The following is a 22,635-nucleotide window of genomic DNA, read 5'->3' as shown; positions in this document are numbered from 1 at the left end:
TGGAAGTGAGGGAATCATAAATCAACATTTGAGGAAAAATTGGGAGTACAATGGAAGAACACAGTACTGGAACGTTTGGGAGTGATGTCACAACTCTGTGGAACAACTGGATGAAAGAAACGAGTGCATTTCACAGAAACAAGTTAGTGTGAAATTACCCTGTTTCACAGATGAGAAAATGTTTAGGAAGGGTAGTTTTTCCAGCTTGCGGCTGTAGCATAGCACTCTCAGAGGCTGCATCAATCAACATCCCTCAAAAACAGAAGCCATAATTTGAAAAGGGTGGCTTTTATAGCCGTGTGTAGCAGCCAGAAATAAAAACATGTACCAAGGTTACTTTGCCCCTACGAGGAAAAAAATAGCATCTTTGAAACTGAAGGACGTTAAATAAAAAATTCAGAGAACAGATTCGTTGTGACATAAGCTTGCGTGAATGCAGATAGGCATGCTTATGCCACAAAAAACGTGCTCCACTTTCACCGGCCACATATATTTACCCATTGTAATCCAATCCTAAACAGTGAAAGCAAGCCACACCATCCTACGTCTTCCAACGTCCTGTATAAAACATAAGCCCTGGGCAATAAGACTCCGCCCCCTCCTATGACTGGACATACTGCTTGCAATCTGGCTGGGCTCGTGTCTTTCCTTAGCCAATAGGAACGGCCCTATTCCGGAAAGGCGTCCGTATCGCAAAGCATTCCGGCAGGCTGCAGAGCCCTTTTTTCCCAGTCCCGCCGCAGAACAGTTCCCCCTTCTCTCCCTCAGAGTTGCCGAAATGTCGGGAGTGACGGCGACAAAGAAGGAGTCGGAACTGTCCGGCCAGATTGAGGACTTCGTGGCGCTGCTGAAGCGGGGCGGGGAGCGGCCGCGCTCGGAGGAGGCTGCCCGGCAAACTGTGGGGCTGCTGCGGAGGATCGTGGCGCACGGGCGCTGGGACAATGCGGGTGAGAAAGAGAGGGCGAGGGGAGGGCTGAGCTGCCTCCGCGGCTCACACGAGCTCCAATCTGGTTGAGACTTTCTTCGCAGTCGTACCTTTCCCCGTATCCCCGCACGACAGATCTTATTTCCAGTTGGTTCGGCTTCCTTGTACTTGCTATATCTTTGTGTATATAACACAGAGAGAGAGAGATCGGTTAAACCTGTTTCCCTACGCATAGTTTGCTTTTCCCCTTAGGATAACCAGGAGCAATGGAACTATAAAGCCTTTAAACAGGAGTCCAGTGAAAGCCTTCGACAATACATCGACAATACATAGTCCAGTGAAACCTTAACAATGCAATCCTATGCAGATAGATCCAGAAGAGTTAGCCGTGCTACTCTGTAGTTGCAAAATAGTAAAAAGTCCAGTAGCACCTTTAAAACTAATCAACTTTATTGAGGCATAAACTTTCGAGAACCACAGCTCTCTTCGTCAGATGCATGATAGTTGGCTTCATGCGGCTGATGAAGTGAAGTCTGTTGTTAGTCTAAGCCTAGTGACCTTAGTGGACTTAGAATGGTGTAACTCTGCTTGAGACCGCACTGGAGGAGGGGCAGACACAGCTCAAAGGAGTGGTCTGTGGTCAATTACAGAGGAAATTTACTCTTCATAATACTATCATTAACAAACTGTCTAAAGTGATTCAAAAATGCAAGCAATATCAGAAGGGCAAGTTGGTTTTGATCTACCTTATTTCTGATGTAGAAAGGCCATCTTGTTATATTGATTTTGAGTGCTTTCTTGCTAAAATTTCAGCCCATCCTCTATGGTAAGGTGTGTTGACCGTGGTATACTTGGAGATGGAAAGTGGTTGCAGTCCAGATTCCTCTCCTGCTATGTTGGCATAAGTAGGGGCCACTGCTAAAAGCTAAATCAAAAAGAGTCCAGTAGCACCTTTAAGACTAACCAATTTTATTGTAGCATAAGCTTTCGAGAATCAAGTTCTCTTCGTCAGATGCCTGATACAGATACTGGCCAAATACAGAAGAGCAGGAGAGAGAAGAGACGCCTCTCTTCTCTCTCCTGCTCTTCTGTATTTGGCCAGTATCTGTATCAGGCATCTGACGAAGAGAACTTGATTCTCGAAAGCTTATGCTACAATAAAATTGGTTAGTCTTAAAGGTGCTACTGGACTCTTTTTGATTTTGCTACCACAGACTAACATGGCTAACTCCTCTGCATCTATGCTAAAAGCTAAACAGTCTTCCCTCTCTGCCAGGAAACTGCCATTCCCCCTTCTCTCCTTTCTTTATCTTGGCACAAAACAAAACTGCCCTATCATCCTTTGCCAGCATTTCGGGCTACTGGAAAGCATTTATCTCTTTGGCCCCATTTTTACCTTGTAATCCACTTTCTGTATCATTTATAGTATACCTTGCCTTAGATAGTTTGTTGTTTGCATTATTCTCTAATTCTGCAATCCTACTCTTACTGCATTATTTATTGGTTATCTTACGCTGTCTAATTACACTGTTAAATATCCTGTAATGTGCCTTGAATCTCAGTGAGAATGGTGGGCTATAAATAAAGTAAATAAAATAAATAAAATGTCATTTATTTATTTTAGGACACTTTTAATCCACCTTTCTTTATACAGTACAGACCCAAAGCGGCTTACAATGTACAAATACACAAAAGAGAGTCAAATTTCACAATTACTACTTGCCATTAACAAACTAGTTCTTAAAGCAGAGCAGGTGACAAGAGCTTTGCCCCTGATGAGACAGTCTGTCTGCAGATAGACAGGCACTCACTTCTCTCTTTCTAGAAGGCAGCTTCCTTTATAGTTCCAGGAACTAGAGGGGACAGAATAAAGCCAGTTTTGATTTTGCAGAGAGACTGAGTGTAGGAATCTTTCAAAAGTTCACTTTGATATGAACTGTTTTATTGCTTGCAAGACTGTATAGGTGCAAGGGATGTTCTCCACTTGTTTCATTAGAAAATTAACCAGGGACAAAGTTAGTACTTAGATATCTATTTGACGGTTTCAGAGCAGGTGGCTTGTAACATAGGATTGCTTCTGTATGCCAACTTCCTGCAGTTCCAGGCCAGCACTATAGCATACAACTTGGATCTCAGGAACTGTCTCTGGTAAAGGCAGATACATTTTGCTTCATGACTGACCATGTGAAAAGTGGTGAGGTGAAGGGGCACACCACAGAGCCTGTGCAGTTCCTTGCTGATTGTGTGGACAGGCAGAGCAATAGAATATGTGGAAATCTTTTCTGAATATGTACTGTCAGAACTAAATGGGCAAATCCTACACTTTGAAAGCGAGTTCCCAGATGGTCATCCTTATTCTTTTTAGGAGAGCTGATGGATTTGATTCGTAAGGAAGGTCAAAGAATGACTGCAGCACAGCCATCTGAGACCACTGTGGGCAACATGGTGAGACGAGTGCTGAAGATAATTCGTGAGGAGTATGGCAGGTGAAACTACTGGTGTTTGCTACATATGTCCTTGTCCTTTGAGATCCATGTGTTCAGAGGTGACCTTTTGTGTCAGAATCCATCCACCTCTTCTAATTAAGATGACCTCACCAGCAACTTTAAAAAAGCCATCTGGAGTCTTTTGTAGGAAGGTCTTTGGCAAGAGACCTCCTTACAGCTTCTCACCAAGCTTTATTGCCATGTGTATGGGTTTCTACAGTGCCTGATAAAGTACTTCCCTTGAGTTAAGCCTGATTTGCATGTGCTATTTTTTGCCCAATGCTCTTCCTTAATAGTAAGTATGGATAAGGTTGCTCATAATAACATCTGGCTTTAAAGAGACCACAAGTCTCAATTTCTAATGTGTCTTGTTGATTGGTACGACTTTGGGGATTTAAAAAATTTATACCTGTACATATTCATTTCCCTGGGAGATTCGAGTCCAGTGATACTTTAAAGACCAACAAGGTATAAACTTTCAAGAGTTAAAGCTCTCTGCTTCAGGTACCGTTCTTCAGAAGGGAACTTTGACTCTTGAAAGTTTATGCCCTGAAAATCTTTTTGCTCTTTAAGTGTCACTAGACTTGAATCTTGCTGTTCTACTGCAGACCAGGGAGGTTATCCACGTGAAACTACATTAATTTCTATAGTTTCCTATTCTCTTGAATTATAACCATACATTCTCTTGTCTATGGATTAACAGAGCTTCTCCTGAGCTCTGCCTATGTCTGTCTGTGTATACATTTTAACCTGGCCTTTCTTCAAGCAGCTTGGGCAATGTAATCTACATGTCCCTTCCCCTTTTCACAACCTCTTACAATGAGTGACTGGCCCAAAGTCACACAGTGAGCTTTACGGTAGTGTGGGTTTGATCTCAGGCTATAGCCCCACTCTGTAACCATATTACTTCTCAAAAGCAGTCCCAAAGATTCCAAAGCAGTATATTATTCTGCTGTTTCTTTCTCTCCCCTTCCCTGTGTTCAGTAAGAGGTAGATTATTTTTAAAAACCTAGATTTTTTTTAGGACCTGGAGGGAAGAACTGTCCTTTCTAAAACATTTTGTTTTCTTTTTACTTTGACGTGCTAAGGATGCTTCTCAGCTGTACTCTTCAGGATAAGGAGAAGATATGACTTCTTACCTGTTTTGGTGGGAAGCCACATGCTCCTCCTGATCATCCACAGTCTACTCTTCCAGAAAGGTAGTATTTTCTTTGGGTTTTTTTCTGATTTAAAGATTCTGTTTTTTTATAGGCTTCGAGGACGCAGTGAGGAGAGTGACCAGCAGGAGTCACTGCACAAACTTCTGACCTCAGGAGGTCTCAATGAGGACTTCAACACCCATTATAGCCCACTCAGGGCCAATGTAATTGAAGCTATTAGTGAGCTGTTAATTGAATTAGGTAAGAGATGCTAGCAGAAATAAAAAGGGGAAGACTGTACTGTAGTGGTAGAGCATAGCCTTTGGATGCCAAAGGTCCCAGGTATAAGTACCAGTACCTGCTGTTGAAAAAAAATTCAGATATTAGGTGTTTGAGAAAGAAGTTTCTTTACCTAAGATCCGAGAGCCACTGGCAGGCTGAGCTAGATGGACCTAGAGTCTGTATACAGTAGTTTCATATGTTCAGTTGGAGACTTAAAAGTAGATAATTGCTAGTAAATGAGAGAGACAGAGTTCTAGTAGTGAGTCTTGCTGAAATTTTGCATCCCCAATCCCTTAAGGGTCTGTCTTCCTACCTGCTAGATCAGCAGTGAAAGGAGACAGAATGATCAGAGGGCTCATTATTCGTAAGTGGCACTGATAGTGCCCAGGTAGGACAGCATTATAGACTTGACAGATCCTAGGTGCCAGCTCTCCATGGCACCTAGAAATCTCAGTGTGGCACCTAGTATTAGAAAATATGTTTATAAAAATACAAAACCATGAAGACTGAAAAATAAGCCTGGTTCCCAAATGTTTGGTTTGGCAAAGAAAAATTTTCAAGGTCTGTCATAGGGAATTAGTATTTTCTAGGAGGAAACAAAAACTAAATGGTATTTCTCCGTGCCTTGAAGGTTTATTAAAGCTAGAGTGGACATAATGTTTTCTTATCAGGTTTGTTATTACAATAATAATAATATTAGATTTATATACTGCCCTTTGGGGCAACTTAACACCCCCTCAGAGCGGTTTACAAATTATGTTATTATTATCCCCAACACAATAACCCTGTGAGGTGGGTGGGGCTGAGAGAGCTTTGGGAAGCAGTGACTGACCCAAGGTCACCCCGCTGGCTTCAAGTGGAGGAGTGGGGAATCAAACCTGGTTCTCCAGATTAGAGTTCTGGCACTCTTAACCACTACACCAAATTGGCTCTCAAACCTTAGACATTCTCCTAGCAAGTACTGTCTATTCAATACACATGCTCTCTCTTCTTAGTATTAGCAGACACAGTCCATATATTAGGTTAGGGACTTAGATGTGGTAGGAAAAGATGGGAAATGCCTGTTATTTGGACAGTTATCCTAGTTTTCAGTTCAGTGAAAGATAACCTGGACCTGGCTGTCTTTTCATGGATGGTCTACTCTTCCTTGCAGAGGGTACAACTGATAACATTGCTATGCAGGCACTAGAGCACATCCACTCCAATGAGGTGATAATGACCATTGGCTATTCACACACAGTGGAGGCATTCCTGAAGGAGGCTGCACGCAAGAGGAAATTCCATGTCATTGTGGCTGAATGTGCCCCTTTCTGCCAGGTAAAGCTTGTTGTCTTGGATGCACGTGTTTGCTATTTGGTGCTGATTACAGAGTGCTGCTTCAGTTATATTTGTATCTTTGCTATGACATAATGTATAGGCTGTGTTATGGGTTATGGAGGACTGCTCACCTCTCCAGTAGGGGATGCTGATTCAAGCATCCACAGAGGCACTGCTGCATTTTGCTATGTGCTAAGGTTCTTATGAAGACAAGTTAAACAACTTGATGTAGAAAGAAAGATTACTGAAGAATAACATTAAACTGCAGGTGCCAGACTGCACATGGGCGAAATCAACAGCAGCCCGTACACGGGCTTACTCTGTGGTGGCCCCTACCCTGTGGAACGACCTGCCTGAGGAGGTCAGGAGAGCCCCCACTTTCCTGGCTTTCCACAAACAATGCAAAACCAAATTAGTCAAAAAGGCTTTTTACTCAAATGGGAGGGTTGTATTGTAGGGATGGGGTCTCAGATGCGTCACTAATGAGTTAGGGACTGTAGACTTCACCACTATGTTGCCTTACATATTATCTGTTGCTTTAAGTATGTACTCCTATGTACTACCTGTGTTTTATGTTGTCTAATATCAGTCCTAGAATTCATTATGTTCTGTTTCAGTATTTATTCTACTTTGTATTGGATTCTTGCTAATGCTATGTTTTTTAAAAACTTGTATCTACTCTATGGCATTGTTTATGGAAATATCCTTGATACTGTATGGAAATGTTCTTGATACTGATTGTACTAATCTCATACTGTATAATCTACCTTGAGTCTCAGTGAGAAAGGCGGACTATAAATGACATAAATAAATAAATAAAATCTTGAGCCCTATAGAGAAATTGAATGTTAGAAAATACAATCTTAATAAAAAACAAATGCAGAGAACAGATAAACAGCATTTTCCGATACAAGGAAGCATTTCCTCACACAAAGCAAAAGGAACCTATGAAATATTGGCCATGAGACTTTGCGATGGTAATTAGCATGGATGAGTTTTTTAAAGTAATAGGAATGCTTGAAGGATAGATGTCATTGATCAGCAAACGTGGCTGAAAGCATGCGTCCATTTTCAGACATCCAATTACCCTGTGCTAGGATTAGGAGATGGCTATTGCCGTTATGGTAAGGCTACCTGTTGATAGAAAGAATGCTGAATTTGGAGAGACTATTGTGACTGTTTGCCATGCAAAGTCACGCCAAACTTTACTTGCCTAGCCTGTCCCTCTACAATCTTCAGTTCTCTCTCTCTCTCTCTCTCTCTTGGTAGGGTCATGAAATGGCTGTCTGTTTGGCCAAAGAAGATATAGAAACCACAGTCATGAGTGACGCAGCCATCTTTGCTGTTATGTCTCGAGTCAACAAGGTAGGTATGGTCAAGCTGCTTGCTTCTGTGCTTTCCCTTCCCCAAGAGAAAACCTAGAGTGTCAGCTTGTTTAAGCCTCATTGGCAGTTTGGAAAGGAGTAATGCAAAAAGGAGGGACTCCAGTCCAAGAAAAATCTAACAGCAGCAACAACCATGTCCTTATATCTTGCCCTTCTGGACAGATTAGTGTCACACTCAAGAGTGGTTAATAAAGTCAGTGTTGTTGTTACCTCCACAATACACCTGGGGAGCTAGGACAGAGGAGTGGCTTACCTAAGGACACCTGCAGAATTCATGGCAGTAGAGGGAGTCAAACCAGCAGAGTGCTGGCTTGGAGCCCAGCCGCTTAACCACTATGATACAGCAGCTACAGCTTATATTCATTGGGTGCTACCATTCCAAAAATTAAATCTGGTTTTGACCATAATGTTAGTTTAGCATGTGAGAAAGGGGCAAATTGATATTGTTGTGATAGTATGTGCCATGCTACTCTAGCTGCAGAAATTGTTGGAGGAACAAAATCCATTTTAACAGAAGTAGACCCTAATGCATTTCACTTAAAAAGTGGTTCCAAAAAGACCTCCAAAAGAGCCCAAGATAGATATGCCAATTGAGGAGAGGGATCCCAATAATACGTACACACTAACGAATATGCCTGATAAGTGCTAAGGTCCAAAAGACCAAATCCTCCATTAATTGAAAGTTACGTCCTCTTTAAAGAAATCTTGGATGGTGTTGAAACCCCCCCACATAAATTTCCAAAATAAAGTATTAATTTTATGAACACATTTATAAGGTATAGAAAAAAGGGATTGCACACATTACTGATATAATTCAAGGTATAATTTTTTTTAGTGTATTTACTTTACGCCATAATGACAGGCTTAAGGGTTGCCCATCTATCTAAATCCAAGGATATATCTGAGATCAGTTTATTAAAATTCAGTGAAATCATGTCTTTAATATTCCTTGGGATCAATATTCCAAGATAATTAATAGCATCTGGGCATCACTGAAAATGTCCCTCAGTAATTACATTCTGTGATATACAATTTGACCCGTTCTCCCAGTGGCATCAATTCTAATTTTATCCAATTAATTGAATAACCAGACAGACCACCAAAATTATTAATCAAACTCATTAACTCAGGAATGGAAGACGGAGGTTTTGAAATAAATAATAGATCAGCTGTGTATAAAATAATTTTAAATTATAAATAATTATGTATACATCCACATATATTATTACTTTGTTTAATGGCACGAGCCAGAGGTTCCAAATATAAATCAACAATGAGAGGAGAAAGAAGACAACCTAGCGTAGCACCTCTTTCAAGAGGAAATGGTGCAAGAAAAAATACCATTGGTCTATACCTTAGATTTAGGGGATGAATACAAAATTCTAATCCATTTCAAAAATTCATAAGGGAAGCCAAATTTAGTCAATGTAGAAAAAATAAATTTCCAGTATATTTTGTCAAATGGTTTTTCAGCATCAAGTGAAAGAATAGCAACTTGATCAGATCTTCTATTTAATACAATCAGACAGGGACCAATCTAAGATTATCAGAGCCTTGCCTACTTTGTATAAATTCTACCGGGTCTACAAGTACCAAAATTCTTTTTTTTTTTTTGAAAAATTTTTTTATTGGGTTAGGATCAATTATTTTCACATTACAATCAATTCTCCCATTTCCCAATTTCTAACCCCCTCCCTTTCCCCCCCTTTTTGTTGACTTCCAACAGTTTTCCAACCCTTTGTCCCTTTTCCCTTACTCTTTATATATTCCTCTATCTAATCAAATGTATATTCTCCTTTTATTCTAAGCAATACTTCTTTGACTGTTTTTAATACTCTGTACCCATAATAGATAAACAATTTATCCCATAATTCCGTTTTCAAATATTTCTGTATAACGTAAACTATATAAACTATATAAGCCATACAATCATATAAATCAACCAACTTAACTTATACTCTATATATTATTCATTCTATCTTCTTCTTTCTGTTTTAGTTATATTTGTTTACATTAATATTTTATATATGATATCAATCAATTTGACTCATATATACCTTCATATAAAGATATTCAGTTTGGTACATTGTACAAAATCAGAAAGAAAATATTATTAGTTAGTCAATCCTTATAGTTAACCCTTATGGTTAGTTATTTTCTATCAATATTCTATTTATTATTCTATATATATCAATCTAATAACATAACTGCTTAGAGATTCATTTTTACCTCTTCTCCCCCCCCGGTAAAGTCACCCCCTCTGCATTTTATTATATTTCAATAGTTCTCAAACTGCCACAGTTCTCCTCCCACCTCCCATTTCTTCTCCAAATATTGTTTCAGCTTCTCCCAGTCTGTGTTAAACTGTCCTGGGTCCAGATTTCTCAGTTTTCTTGTCATTTTGTCCATTTCTGCCATATACAACAATTTGTAAATCCAATCTTCAATAGTTGGCACTTCTTGTACTTTCCATTTTTGCGTGTACAAAAGTCTAGCTGCAGCCGTCATGTAAAATATCAACGTCCTATGGTGGGCTGGAATTCCCTCCATTCCCAGGTTTAGTAGCAGGAGTTCTGGGTTCTTATTTACTTGAAATTGTAAAATCTCACTCATTTCTCTTATTATTTCCCCCCAGTACTGCCTAGCTACCTCACAGGTCCACCACATATGATAGAGGGAGCCCTCGTGCTTCCTGCATTTCCAGCATTTATTAGAAGTATTCAAATTCCCTAGCGCAATCTTCTTTGGTGTCATGTACCAACGATAAATCATTTTGTAAATGTTCTCTTTAATGCTGGTGCATGTCGTTATCTTCATTGTAGTCTTCCACAAGTATTCCCATGCCTCCATTGTTATTTCTTTGTTGAAATTTATGGCCCATTTCACCATTTGTACTTTAACTATTTCATCCTCAGTATACCATTTCAACAGTACTTGGTATACCTTGGATATTCTTTTCTTGTCCTCTTTAAGAAGGGTCTGCTCTAGTTCCGAATTCTCTGTTTGTATACCTCCCTTTACAGAGTCCGAGTTATATAAATCTCTAATCTGTCTGTACTGGAACCAATCGTAATAAGGGCCGTTTCCAGACGGCCCCCCGCCTCGCGAAACGTCGCGCGTCGTCGCGCGTCGTTGCGCAGAAAACGCGAAATATCGCGTTTTCTCGTGCGAGTTTTGCGCGACGTCGCGCAAAACTCGCGCGAGAAAACGCGATATTTCGCGTTTTCTGCGCAACGACGCGCGACGACGCGCGACGTTTCGCGAGGCGGGGGGCCGTCTGGAAACGGCCAAGGTGATAGTTCCTCCTGAGTCTTTATTCTGAGTTTAGATGCTTTAGTTCTAGTTATTTCTTTGTAAGTTAAACATTGTTGCTCATTATCAACAGCTCTCGGGTCTATCACCTCATATGGAACTACCCACAAAGGAGTTCCTTCTTGTAAATAGATTCTGTACTTCTTCCAGATTATATATAAACTTCTCCGTATATAATGATGCAGGAACCTCGAGTTCGCCTTTACTTTATCATGCCATAGGTATGCATGCCATCCAAATATTTTTTTATATCCCTCTAGAGCTAGTAATTTCTTATTCTTTAACGTCATCCACTCTTTCAACCACACTAGACAAATTGCGTCATGGTAAAGTCTTAGATTGGGCAGTTGCATTCCGCCTCTTTCTTTTACATCTTGTAAAACTTTCATTTTCACTCGAGGCTTCTTGCCTGCCCATACAAAGTCTGATATTTTCCTCTGCCATTTTTCAAATTGCTTAGAGTCTCTGATGATTGGTATTGTCTGTAGCAAAAACATTACTCTTGGTAACACATTCATTTTCACTGCTGCAATCCTTCCCAACCATGACAAATTCAGTCTGTTCCATTTGATCAGATCTCTCTCTATCTGAGTCCATAGTTTTTCATAGTTGTTTTTAAATAAGTCTATGTTCTTTGCAGTCAGTTCAATTCCCAAATATTTCACCTTATTTGTTACTTCACATTCCGTTATTTCCATTAGCGATTGTTGTTTTTGCTTAGTCATGTTTTTGCATAATACCTTTGATTTCTTTTTATTGATATAAAAACCTGCCAAATCCCCAAACTCCTTAATCTTATCTATCACTTTTGGCATGTTCTCCATTGGGTCTTCTACAATTAGCATTATGTCATCCGCAAATGCTCTGACCTTATAAGAATAATCCTTTATTTTTATTCCACGGATTTCTTCATCTTGTCGTATTTGTATCATCAGGATCTCCAATACCAAAATGAACAACAGCGGAGACAGCGGGCAACCTTGTCTTGTTCCTTTACTTATAGCTAATTTCTTAGTCACTTCATCATTCACCACAATTGCTGCATTTTGGTCTCTGTAAATTTCCTTAATTGCGCTAATGAATCTTTCTCCCATTTGTAGCTTTTCCATAGTGGCAAACATAAAGTCCCAGTTTAAATTATCGAACGCCTTTTCAGCATCAACAAAGAAAAAACCAACCTCCTTATCACAACGCTTATCATAGTATTCAATAGCATTTATCACTGTCCTCAAGTTGTCTCTGATTTGTCTGTCTGGCAAAAAGCCTGCTTGTTCCTCCTCAATAACTTCCGAAAGCCACCCCTTCAGTCTCTCCGCCAGTATCTTCGCAAAGATTTTATAGTCATTATTAAGTAACGATATAGGTCTGTAATTTTTCACGTTTGTCAAGTCTTGGCCTTCTTTAGGTATCAGTGATATATTCGCTTCATTCCAGGTACCTGGAATCCGTTGATCCTTTAAAACTCCATTAATCACCTCTTTTAGGAATGGTGCCAGTTCATTGGCCATTGTCTTGTAGAATTTAGCCGTAAGTCCGTCTGGCCCTGGCGCCTTTCCTAGATTTGCAGATTATATTGCCTTACTTATTTCCTCATCCGTTACTTCATTATTCAGTCTATTCCTCCAAGCTTCCGAAATTACTGGGAGTTTCATTTTCTCCAAATATGTCGCTATTGATTCTTTATTCACCTCTTTCTTATTGTATAACTTAGCGTAAAATTTGTAAAAGGCTCTACTAATGGTAGTCTGTTCCAAATACGTTTTATTGTCCTCACATATTTTGTTTATTATTTTCTTTTCCCTTCTCTTTTTTAATTGCCATGCCAAATACTTCCCAGGTTTATTTGCTCCTTCAAACACTTTCTGATTCAGTCTTTTAAGGTTCCACTCCAATTCTTTATTATTCATTGCTGCCAGCTGTTCTTGAAGTATTTTAATTTCCTGATATAATTTCTTTTTCCCTGGTCTCTTTTTTAACTGTATTTCTTTGGCTTTTATTTTCTCCTCAATCTCTTGTCTCTTCTCCTCTTTCTTTTTTCTCACTCTGCCATTTAAGTCCATTAGTATGCCCCTTATTACCGCCTTATAGGCATCCCAAACTTTGTCAGTTGGTACTTCTTTATTCACGTTATATTGTATGAAGAACTTTGTCTCTCTTCTCAACATCTCCACGTTCTCTCCTTCCTGTAACAAGTCCTCATTTATTCTCCATGCTTTCCTTTTTCTCCTCCTCCCTAATTTCCACATGATTGGATTATGATCTGAGTCTACCACCGGCATTATTTCTACCTCCTTAGTCCATAACGCTAAGTCTTTTGAGGCCCAGATCATATCAATTCTCGATAGTGTACAGTGTCTTGAAGAGTAAAAAGTAAATTGTCTACTTTTAGGATTTTCTCTTCTCCATACATCTTCTAAAGTCTCCTGTTGTATCAGCTCAAAAAAAAGCTTTGGTAACAATCCTCTTTTCTTTTGTACAGTTGATGTCTTTTTATCTAGTTCCAAGTTCGTCACTCCATTGAAGTCTCCAGCAAGAATTATCTGGTCGTATGAAAGTTCATCTAATTGCTTCCTCAAATCCTCAAAGAAGCTCTCTTTTGCACCGTTAGGTGCATAAATTCCGACTACCAATACTTGTTTTAAGTTCCATGTACATTCCACTGCTATAAATCTGGCTTCCACATCTTTTATTACAAATTTTGGCTGTAGCTCCTCTTTTATATACAACACCACTCCTCTTTTTTTCTTATTAGAGGCTGCTACAAATTCATTGCCCAGTTTCCCCATTTTTAAATATTTTACATCCTGCTTTCGAATATGGGTTTCTTGCAAGCAAACAATATCACATTTTTGTTTTAATAGCCAGTGGAAAATACTTTTTCTCTTGTTTGGTGAGTTTAGTCCATTTACATTCCAAGATAAAACTTTACACTCCATACTCATGATCTTGTTGGTAAGTCCTTTTCATTGTCCCTTATAAATCGCTCCATCTCTCGCTCAGATCTGATACGCTTTTTGGCCCCTCCAAACTCAAAGGACACACCTTCTGGTAACTCCCATCTGTACCTGATTTTCATGTCCTTCAAGATCTGAATTAGCACTTTATATTTTTTCCGATCTAATAACACTGACCTGGGTAATTCCTTCATTATGATAATCGTCTTGCCATCAATCTCCAATGGATCTTGAAACTGTTTTGTCACAATCTTCTCTTTCATATTTCGTGTCGTAAACTGCACAATCACGTCTCTTGGTAGTTTCCTCTGGGTTGCAATTCTCGAATTTACACGGTATGCCACATCAAGGATAGCCACAACTTCCTCCTCCTCCTTCCCCAGGTATTCAGCTAACACCTCAGTCATCTGTTCTTGCGCTGACTTTCCTTCCACTTCTGGCAAGCCACGAAACCGTAGCTGCTTCTCCATGTGTTTAGTTTCCGCAACCGACATCCTTCCCCTCATCAGTCTCATCTCTGTTTGTTGCGTGTCTGCTAAGTTCTCCATCGCGTCTTCTACTGTTTTAACTCTCTGCTGCGTTCCTTGTAGTTCACTTTGTATTGTTTCCATACCTTTTTTCACTTCTGACAGCTCCGATTTTACTGTCTGTTTGACCTCTTTAACCTCTTTAATCAGCTCCAATTTCGTGTCCTTAAGTTCTTTAATCACATCTAAAAGTTTTTTGTCCAGGTTTTCTATTGCCGATTGCCACTCTTTTTTTGACATCGTGGGGCTTGCTTTGGCTCGCTCCCACGAGTCCGCTCTCTTCCTTAACTCCGTGGCGTAAAATTTAAATATCTTTTTATTTCAAATGTCCCGGTCTTCTTGCCAATAATTTTTAAAGAGTCCAAAATGTCGGGCGTCTTTTCTCTATGGTTCCTCTATGATTTTGTAATCCAAAATGGCTTACTTCCTTTTCCGCTGAAGCTGCGACCCTTCCCCTTTCAAAGATGGCGATTCCCTTCTTCCTGCCCCCTGGCAAGGGCCGCTTCTCTCCAGCAACTCTATTGTTATTACGTACTTCCTGTCTCCCGACTTCCCACAGTAGGTCTCGCGATGGTATCTTTTTCTCACAGCTCCATAACCGCAAGTATTCAAAACAATAGTCCAATTTCTTTAATAACTTCTTTAAACTTAGTCTCTTTTCAAATACAACTCTTGCCGAGTCTTCCCCTCCTTATTATTAGCCTGTTGCAGTTTGAAAATCTACTTTTCTTCCTCTCTGTTTTTATCAATCTGTCCCGTATCAGAAGATAGTGATCTTTACCTTCTCTTTCACTTTTCTCGGGCTGTAATCGCTGTTTCGATTATAACTTCTCCTCTCCACCTCTTTCCCCAATCGAAGCTTGGGTATGTAGGTCTTATGCCAGCCGAATTGGCCCCAGAACTGCCGCAGAGATCGTAGCCGACCTGTCGCAGGGTGGGACCTCAAGGATCGGGAGGGGACCCTTTGCGCAGAGCCCCCCCTCGTCCGAGATCTAGCACACCCTAGGGTCTTGAGCGTTCTTAGCCTGCTCTCCGCCTGAGAGCAGTCGGCCGCGGGCTAAATTTCCCCCGCCGGCCGCTTAAAACGGCAGTCCGGTCAGCTCCGCAAATGGAGCTGCTTCAGACCTCCATGAATCCCAAACCGGAAGCCTACAAGTACCAAAATTCTAATAACGTTTGGAAGTCTGTTAGCAAGAATGGCAGTTAATAGCATCCACATTCATCAAAGAAATAGGTCGACAGTTTGCACATTTGAGTGTGGTCTTTGCCTGGCTTTGGAATGACAGTAATAAAAGCATCCGGCAGTGATGCCAGCAATACACCAGATTCAAAAATCTCATTGATATAATTTTGGAATTAAAAAATCTGCAAAGGGTTTATACCATTCAACAGGGAACTTGTCTGGTCCTGAAGATTTGGTGGTGGAGTGCCGTCAAGTCATAGATGACTTATGGCAACCCCTGGCTAGGTTTTCCTGTAAAGAAACTAACAGTGGTGGTTTGCCATTGTCTGATTCTGCAACCCTGGTCTTGGTTGGAGTTCTCCAATCCAATTACTAACTAGGGCCAACTCTGAGATTCTGAGATCTGACAAGATTAGGATTATGTGGGATATCCAGGTCAGGGCCCTGAAAATTTACCAGCGCTCATATTCATTATCACAGTCTTAATTACATCCACAGCAAGTAGCTGTTGCTGAGTCATATCTAAATATGGAAGATCAAAGCGAGAGAAAAATATTTCCAAGTTGTCTTCTGATGGTTCTTTGCCCTTACTATACTATTTAGAGTAAAACTTTTGAAATTGCAAATTTATTTCCGTTGAGGTATTACGCATTACATTCTGCTCATTCTCAATGTTCTTTCACTGCCTTAAACGATGAGCTAATAATCTGCCAGCTCACTCCCCTCTTTCCCAGTATGACTGGCACAAGCATGTCAAAGCATGTCCTGCTTTCACTGACAATATATTATTCTGACAATATATTATTCAACTCATATTTAACCTTTTGCAACACTTGATAGAGATCTGGATTGGGAGATGTAGCAAACTGAGTTAACAAACTGTGTTTTTTGCTCTAGTAGGTTGTTCTAGCATATATGATTGCTAGATATAGATATGCGTATCATAATATGTTACATCACAAGATTAGAAACTCACTTTTCCCCTTCATCCTAATTCATTTTCATGTGCTCTTTTTCTAATACTTGTTTGTATTTTGTAGGTCATTATTGGGACAAAGACTATCTTGGCCAATGGTGCATTGATAGCTGTCAGTGGGACTCACACCTTAGCATTAGCAGCAAAACACCACTCCACTCCTCTCATTGTCTGTGCACCCATGTTCAAGCTTACACCACAGGTAGGTGCCGTGACCTATGAAAAGGTATCTCCATGATCCAGAGGAACGCTCATGATCAAAATGAGCAAGAGATGCTGGATAATGATAAATGTATCTATAGACCAATATGAAGCTTAGTTCAAGCAAGGTTGTTTTCCAGTATTACTCGAAGAGACACTCCAAGGTAGCTGTACCACTGGTCTAAAGTTCTATCCTGTATTTGTGGCTGCCATTATAATTGTAATAGAGCTTATGGTATAGACTAGGATTACATGTAGTCCATTGCCTTGTGCAAGCACAGTGACTGTTATTGGACGCTGGATTTGGAATCCTAGGACCAGCAATTGTTACGCTCTTAAAACTGTATGAGAGGAGTGTCAAACAGGATGCTAATGATGTTGCCTTTGCCTTTGATGTTCTCTCTTTCAGTTTCTTAATGAAGAAGATTCATTCCATAAGTTTGTCTCACCACAGGAAGTATTGCCTTTCACAGAAGGTAAAGACCCTTTGTTTAATAAGCATTTTTGAGAGGATGTACTCAGGATGTCATCTTTTAGTGATTCTGGAACTCTTTAGGAATTAAATTTTTATATAAGATGAATTAAGTAAATACCAGGGACTCCATCTTTGTGCCATTAACTGCTCTGTTAATCTGGCTGAAAAATATCTGAGTTTGTTTTTCATGTCATCCTCTGGCACATTCACTTGTATAATGATGGTTGTTGTGGGTTTTCCGGGCTGTATTGCCATGGTCTTGGCATTGTAGTTCCTGACGTTTCGCCAGCAGCTGTGGCTGGCATCTTCAGAGGTGTAGCACCAAAAGTCAGAGATCTCTCAGTCTCACAGACTGTGACACTGAGAGATCTCTGACTTTTGGTGCTACACCTCTGAAGATGCCAGCCACAGCTGCTGGCGAAACGTCAGGAACTACAATGCCAAGACCATGGCAATACAGCCCGGAAAACCCACAACAACCATCGTTCTCCGGCCGTGAAAGCCTTCGACAATACATCACTTGTATAATATGTAAGAGATGTGAAGGAATACAGGTTGTATATTGTATAATTAATTCATGCATATGTACTGGTGCACGATTTTAATGAAATATTATGTACCATCTGAAAACAATTAGCCTGTTTTAGTGGGTTTTCTATTCCAAAGTCTTTAAGGAGAATATAAACTTCTATACAAGAGACAGCTCTGGTCTGGTATCTAAGCTCTGATAGTGAGACCAATCATTTCAGAAGCTGTACATGTAGTAGGAATTATCCATTCATCCTTGCAACACGTATGGAATTATCTGTTCATCCTTGCAACTAAGATCCTTTTCATCTGGGCTTCTAAAGGCAAACCGATTTAGGTTTCATACAAGTTAAGGTTAAAAAAGAGTAGCAGCAAAATCATAGCAAAACAGGTTTTGGAAAGCCTGCATTAAAGCTTCATTAACTGTGGGAGGACAGTGGATTATCTTTAAGATGTGTGAAACTTTAAAAAAAAATCAGTTTGCCCTCAGAAGCCAAACTGGGTTAAAAACCAGTACGAAAGAGGTTTTCTGCTACCCTTCAATCCAAAATCTCTCATACTTGCAGTCAGTATATCCTTTTGCATCTGGAAGGTGAAAAGAATTTAAGTTTGGGCTGATGAGCAAGGGGGATCTTCTGCAGTGGCTTTGGACTAAAGCATGTGACTTTCAACTCCAGGCCCCCTCCCGCCCCCCGAGGGTGCATGTGCTTTTAGTTCCAGGGACACTGCAGACCCTGCCATCACCACTCCTTATTCACCAACTTTCATCCTTTTCTTCCCACTCATGGCAAATCACTACTGTACCCTAAGTTTTTCATGGGGATTTGGGTTGCTAGACATCACTAGTTATAGGGTGTATGTTTGTCAAAATGCAGTTAAACCTTTTTCTGATTTTTCTGCAAAGAAATACATTTATAGAAATATCCCTTTTTCCCTACATAGCTACATTATGTGGATATTTGTATCTGAACTGTGGAAGTAACTTTGGAATTCGATATACAAAAATAATCATATTACATTCAAATATCACTAAGCCAGGTTATTTTTGAGTGAAACTTACAGCGCAATCCTATGGCCGGCCCCAACGCCGACGCGGCTGCACTGGTGGTGTGGCGGCGCCGCCGGGCCGGATCCTGTGCCAGCAAAGTGTGGCCGCAGCGGCGCAGAGATGCAGTTTTGGAGAACCAGAAAGTGTTGTGGGCGGGTTTGATCCACGGCCGCCGCCAGGCGCAGCCAAAGGGCGCTGTTCCTGACAAGCGTCAGGGGGAGGAGCCAGGAAAGGCGCAGCCTATGGGCAGCACGCGATCCCGGCCAGGCCCCAGAGCAGCAGGCAAACCGCGCCCATGCTGGCAGACTGCCTCGGCTCGTGTGTCGGGCGGGGCTCGCAGTCGGGAAGGAGAGGGGTGGGCGTAGTCTGAGAAGCCTTTCCCCCGTTTGCCCAATGTAGCACCAAGTCCCTGGCGGCCGCGTCCAGAGAGGTTGGCATGGGACTGGCAGGCGCCCTGCCATGAGGAATCCAGGGCAGCAGCCAGTCTCTGGCAGCAGGGGACAGCCCCCAAGTGGTGCCGAAGGGGAGGGCTGGCCTGAGGCCGCCACCAAGAGGCAGACACAGCGGGCCTGCCCCCTCGTCCCCATCCCAAGGCAAAGAACACAGACACCCATTGCACAGAAATCAGCCTTTATTATTATATCATCCCACCTCCCCCAGCAGACGTGAGGAAGGGGAGGCGTGTAGGAGAGCCGTCTGTGCAGCAAAACACCCCACCCCACCCCCAAGGCGGCAGCGGCGGTCACCGGCGAGGCCGGCGGCCGGACCCCCTTGGCCGTCCACGGGCCCGGCCTCTCGCACGCAACTGGGCCCGAGGGAGGGGTGCCTCTGGGGCGGGTGGAGCTGCTGCAGCGGGTGGGGCCGGAGGGTCGAGGATGGCGACGAGCCGCCCGAGCAGGGCTTCGGCACGGACTTGAGAGGCACACCCCACCCCTCCCAACAACCATGGCCTGTTGGCGTGGGAGGCTGGCAACTGCTCCACGGGATTGGATGCGAGGCAGGACGCCCTGGGGTGGAAGGTGTTGGAATGACCAATGGGGCTGCTGCAGACGCCCGAGGGGCTGGACCCACTCTGGGAGGCGGCCGCTCATGGGACTGTGTTGCTGGGGCTGCGGCTGCGATGGGGGCGACCCTCCCCAGGCGCGCGAGACCTCCTGCCCGGGATATGGCATCCACCTGCCACCACCCTGGATTCTCCATTGGTGGGGGCTAGGGTTCCAGCGAGCGGACCGTTTGCCCTGCCATCTCCCGCCCCCTTGAAGCTGCAGCTCGCACCACCCTCTCCCTGGCTTATCGTGTGCCAGCTACTCTCCCCACCGGGGATCCCCGCTCACATGCCCCGCCCCAACCCTCTACCTGGCCATAGATACAGGGGGGTTAGCCGTGTTAGCCTGTGGTAGCGAATTCAAAAAGGGTCCCGTAGCACCTTTACAACTATCCAATTTTATTGTGGCACAGGCTTCTGAGAATCAAGTTCTCTTCGGCAGATGGGTGGTACAGACACTGGTCAAATACAGAGGAGGAGGGGGGGAGGAGGGAGGGAGGGGGCGGGGAGGCAAGACGGGGTGTGTCGGATACATTTGTGGCAATGTGCAGGTGGGGAGATGTGACGGGAGTGTTGGGGGAGGGGCGGAGGACGAAGTCAGACTCGCAGACACAGAAAACAGTTGTTGTACATCTCGTTTTATTGCACTGGAAAGAGCGGGCTTGCGTTTAGGCTGGCGAGGGAGCTGGAGCATTCCACACAGCCCTCCTTCCCGCTCGGAGGGGCGGGGCTGGGATGCAGGCCGCGGCGCGACGGTGCTTCCTGGGCTGCAGCCAACCGTCCGTCAGAGATGTTTGGGGAGGGCGGGGTGCGGGGGAGCAGCCATGCCCTGGATGTGCCTGTGGGGGAAAAAGACACGTGTGGGCTTTGCCTCATTCCACTGGCAAGGCAAGCCCCACACTCCGCCATCCGGGGGGGGGGTTGCACATGGTCGAGGGCAGCAGCTGATGCATGACGGTCTGGTGAGGATGCACTCGGCCTTGGCAAGCCTTTACCTTTAAGGGAGAGAATGAGCTGGTCACAACAAACACCTGGCCACATGTGGTTTTCGAGGCGCCTGCCTCTGAGGCAGCCAGGGGCGGCCATGGTTGCCCCCCACCCCTGCTGGGCCTCACCCAAAGCGGCAAGTGAGCGGGTGGGTTCAGGTGAATGGGCGGTTTGCGCTAATCTGCGGAATGCCCCCCCACCTCCTCCTTACCTGTCAGCGCTCCGTCGGTCATCACCAGGTGGGAGCGCCAGAGTCAGGGCACCTGCAAGGAAACGGGAGAGCATGCGGTTAATTTGCAAAGTGTCATTCCCTTCTGCCACGGAAGGGTTAGTTTGTTTGTGCTTAGTTAGAAGCAACTAGCATGCATCAGTTAGCTGTGGAGTCATTCTTTCTATCACGGTAGAAAGAGAGTTAGGCAGACATTTGCACCTCTTCCCCTTTATGCGAAGTTCCCCCAGTTTTTCGCAAAGTCCCCGGAGTGCATTCTGCGCCTGCCAATGTGAATGCCCTCAGCCCGTTTCGGTTTTCAAAGGGGCAATGCCACTCAGCAGACGGGCAGAGCCTCCGGCCGAGTGCTCACTTACCTGGGGGTTTGGGTGGCGCTGGCCGGATGTTTTGTAGGGCGCGGTCGCAGGTGATTGGGTGCAGAGAGGGGGGCTCGTCCACGCCGGGCGCGCATGCTGATTGGTCCCCGGGATAGTTCTCATCCTATGCTCCTTCGGGCCATAGGGGCGGGGCGAGGCGCTCAGAGAGGGGGCTGATTTTTCGCCGTTCCATGGACGCCTATGGGCTACGCCTTCTTTTTCCGTGGCGTAGCTTTTTTGCGCCGCTGTGGGCGTTCCCGCTTCTGGAGCTTAGGGAGCGGACTAACTCTGACCCCGCCTTGCTCCCCGCCCCCCCCTGCGTCGGCGTAGGGCTCTACGCCACTTCTGCGCCGCCGCCCGGGCGCCTGTGGCTTGCACCGGTGCTGGCCCGCCGGCGGGCCAGCGCCACGTCCCAGCGCGGGCGGAAGGCCACTTACGCGGGCGTAGGGGCTAGATGCGCCCTCGCAAGCCTTAGTTCGGTTCCTGTTCACTTTCCGTGCCCTTATTAGGATTGGGCTGTTAATAGAACTTTGAAAACTTTTAAAAATCTGTCCAGTTTACTTTCCATCTAAGAGACACTGCCAAGAGGTATCTTTTTGGTAGCTGAGCTTCTGTGTCTTTTATGATGATGATCTAATTCCTATTTTCATAAGCATCAGTCAATCATATCAACTATTTGAAAAAGGAGACTGTGTCTAAGCAGTGATATGGCATTTGGTTAAGATTTCTATTCTAGTACTTGAAAGATTTAGTTTGAATCAAGCCTAAGCATGCTTACTATGGTGAAAATCTATTAATGAATCTAGTGAGAATTTTTTCTGATTAAACATGCCTAAGATTCTACTGCTCAATTGTTCTGTGCTCTATGACCAAACAATAAACACATCTGGCAAAGTTTCTGTCCTGCCATCTTGCTGCTTACTGGTCTTCCATATGATATGCAAAGGCCAAATTGCTCTTTGTTCTCTTCCACTCCCTTTCAACCTTTTCAATGTTTTTTTCTTTCAGGAGAGATACTGTCTAAGGTCAATGTTCATTGCCCAGTCTTTGATTATGTTCCTCCTGAACTTATCACTCTCTTCATCTCAAACATTGGAGGCAACGCTCCTTCCTACATTTATCGACTCATGAGTGAGCTCTATCACCCAGATGATCGTGAACTCTGAACTGTTAACTTAATTTATCACATAATATATGTATACATTGTTTTCCATGAAAAAAGTAGATAAATAAACATTTGGAAGCAAAAAACTGTCATTACTGTCTTCACAACAGGCTGT

General features: G+C 43.2%; 1 protein-coding gene across 1 annotated transcript; it reads left to right on the top strand.

The window, feature by feature from the left end:
* The first annotated feature begins 714 nt into the window (after positions 1–714).
* Positions 715–22,600, top strand: EIF2B2 (eukaryotic translation initiation factor 2B subunit beta). The gene is made up of 8 exons (XM_054970179.1): positions 715–947; positions 3,291–3,411; positions 4,663–4,811; positions 5,986–6,149; positions 7,419–7,514; positions 16,551–16,688; positions 17,097–17,163; positions 22,364–22,600. Exons 1-8 carry the CDS (start codon positions 779–781, stop codon positions 22,519–22,521), a joined length of 1,062 nt encoding a protein of 353 aa, XP_054826154.1. The 5' UTR covers positions 715–778; the 3' UTR covers positions 22,522–22,600.
* Positions 22,601–22,635: the final 35 nt, after the last annotated feature.

The sequence above is a fragment of the Eublepharis macularius genome, chromosome 2 (genome assembly GCF_028583425.1).
Source record: "Eublepharis macularius isolate TG4126 chromosome 2, MPM_Emac_v1.0, whole genome shotgun sequence".
Classification (NCBI taxonomy): Eukaryota; Metazoa; Chordata; class Lepidosauria; order Squamata; family Eublepharidae; genus Eublepharis; species Eublepharis macularius.
The sequence above is the reverse complement of the archived record's forward strand: the minus strand, read 5'-3'. Positions and strand labels throughout refer to the sequence as shown.

Bases quoted from the DNA above. Each gene is read 5' to 3' on its own strand.
- EIF2B2 (XM_054970179.1), top strand. From the start codon at position 779: ATGTCGGGAGTGACGGCGACAAAGAAGGAGTCGGAACTGTCCGGCCAG. The intron at 3,412-4,662 runs GTGAAACTACTG...GTTTTTTTATAG, and splicing joins ATTCGTGAGGAGTATGGCAG to GCTTCGAGGACGCAGTGAGG. The intron at 7,515-16,550 runs GTAGGTATGGTC...TGTATTTTGTAG, and splicing joins TTATGTCTCGAGTCAACAAG to GTCATTATTGGGACAAAGAC.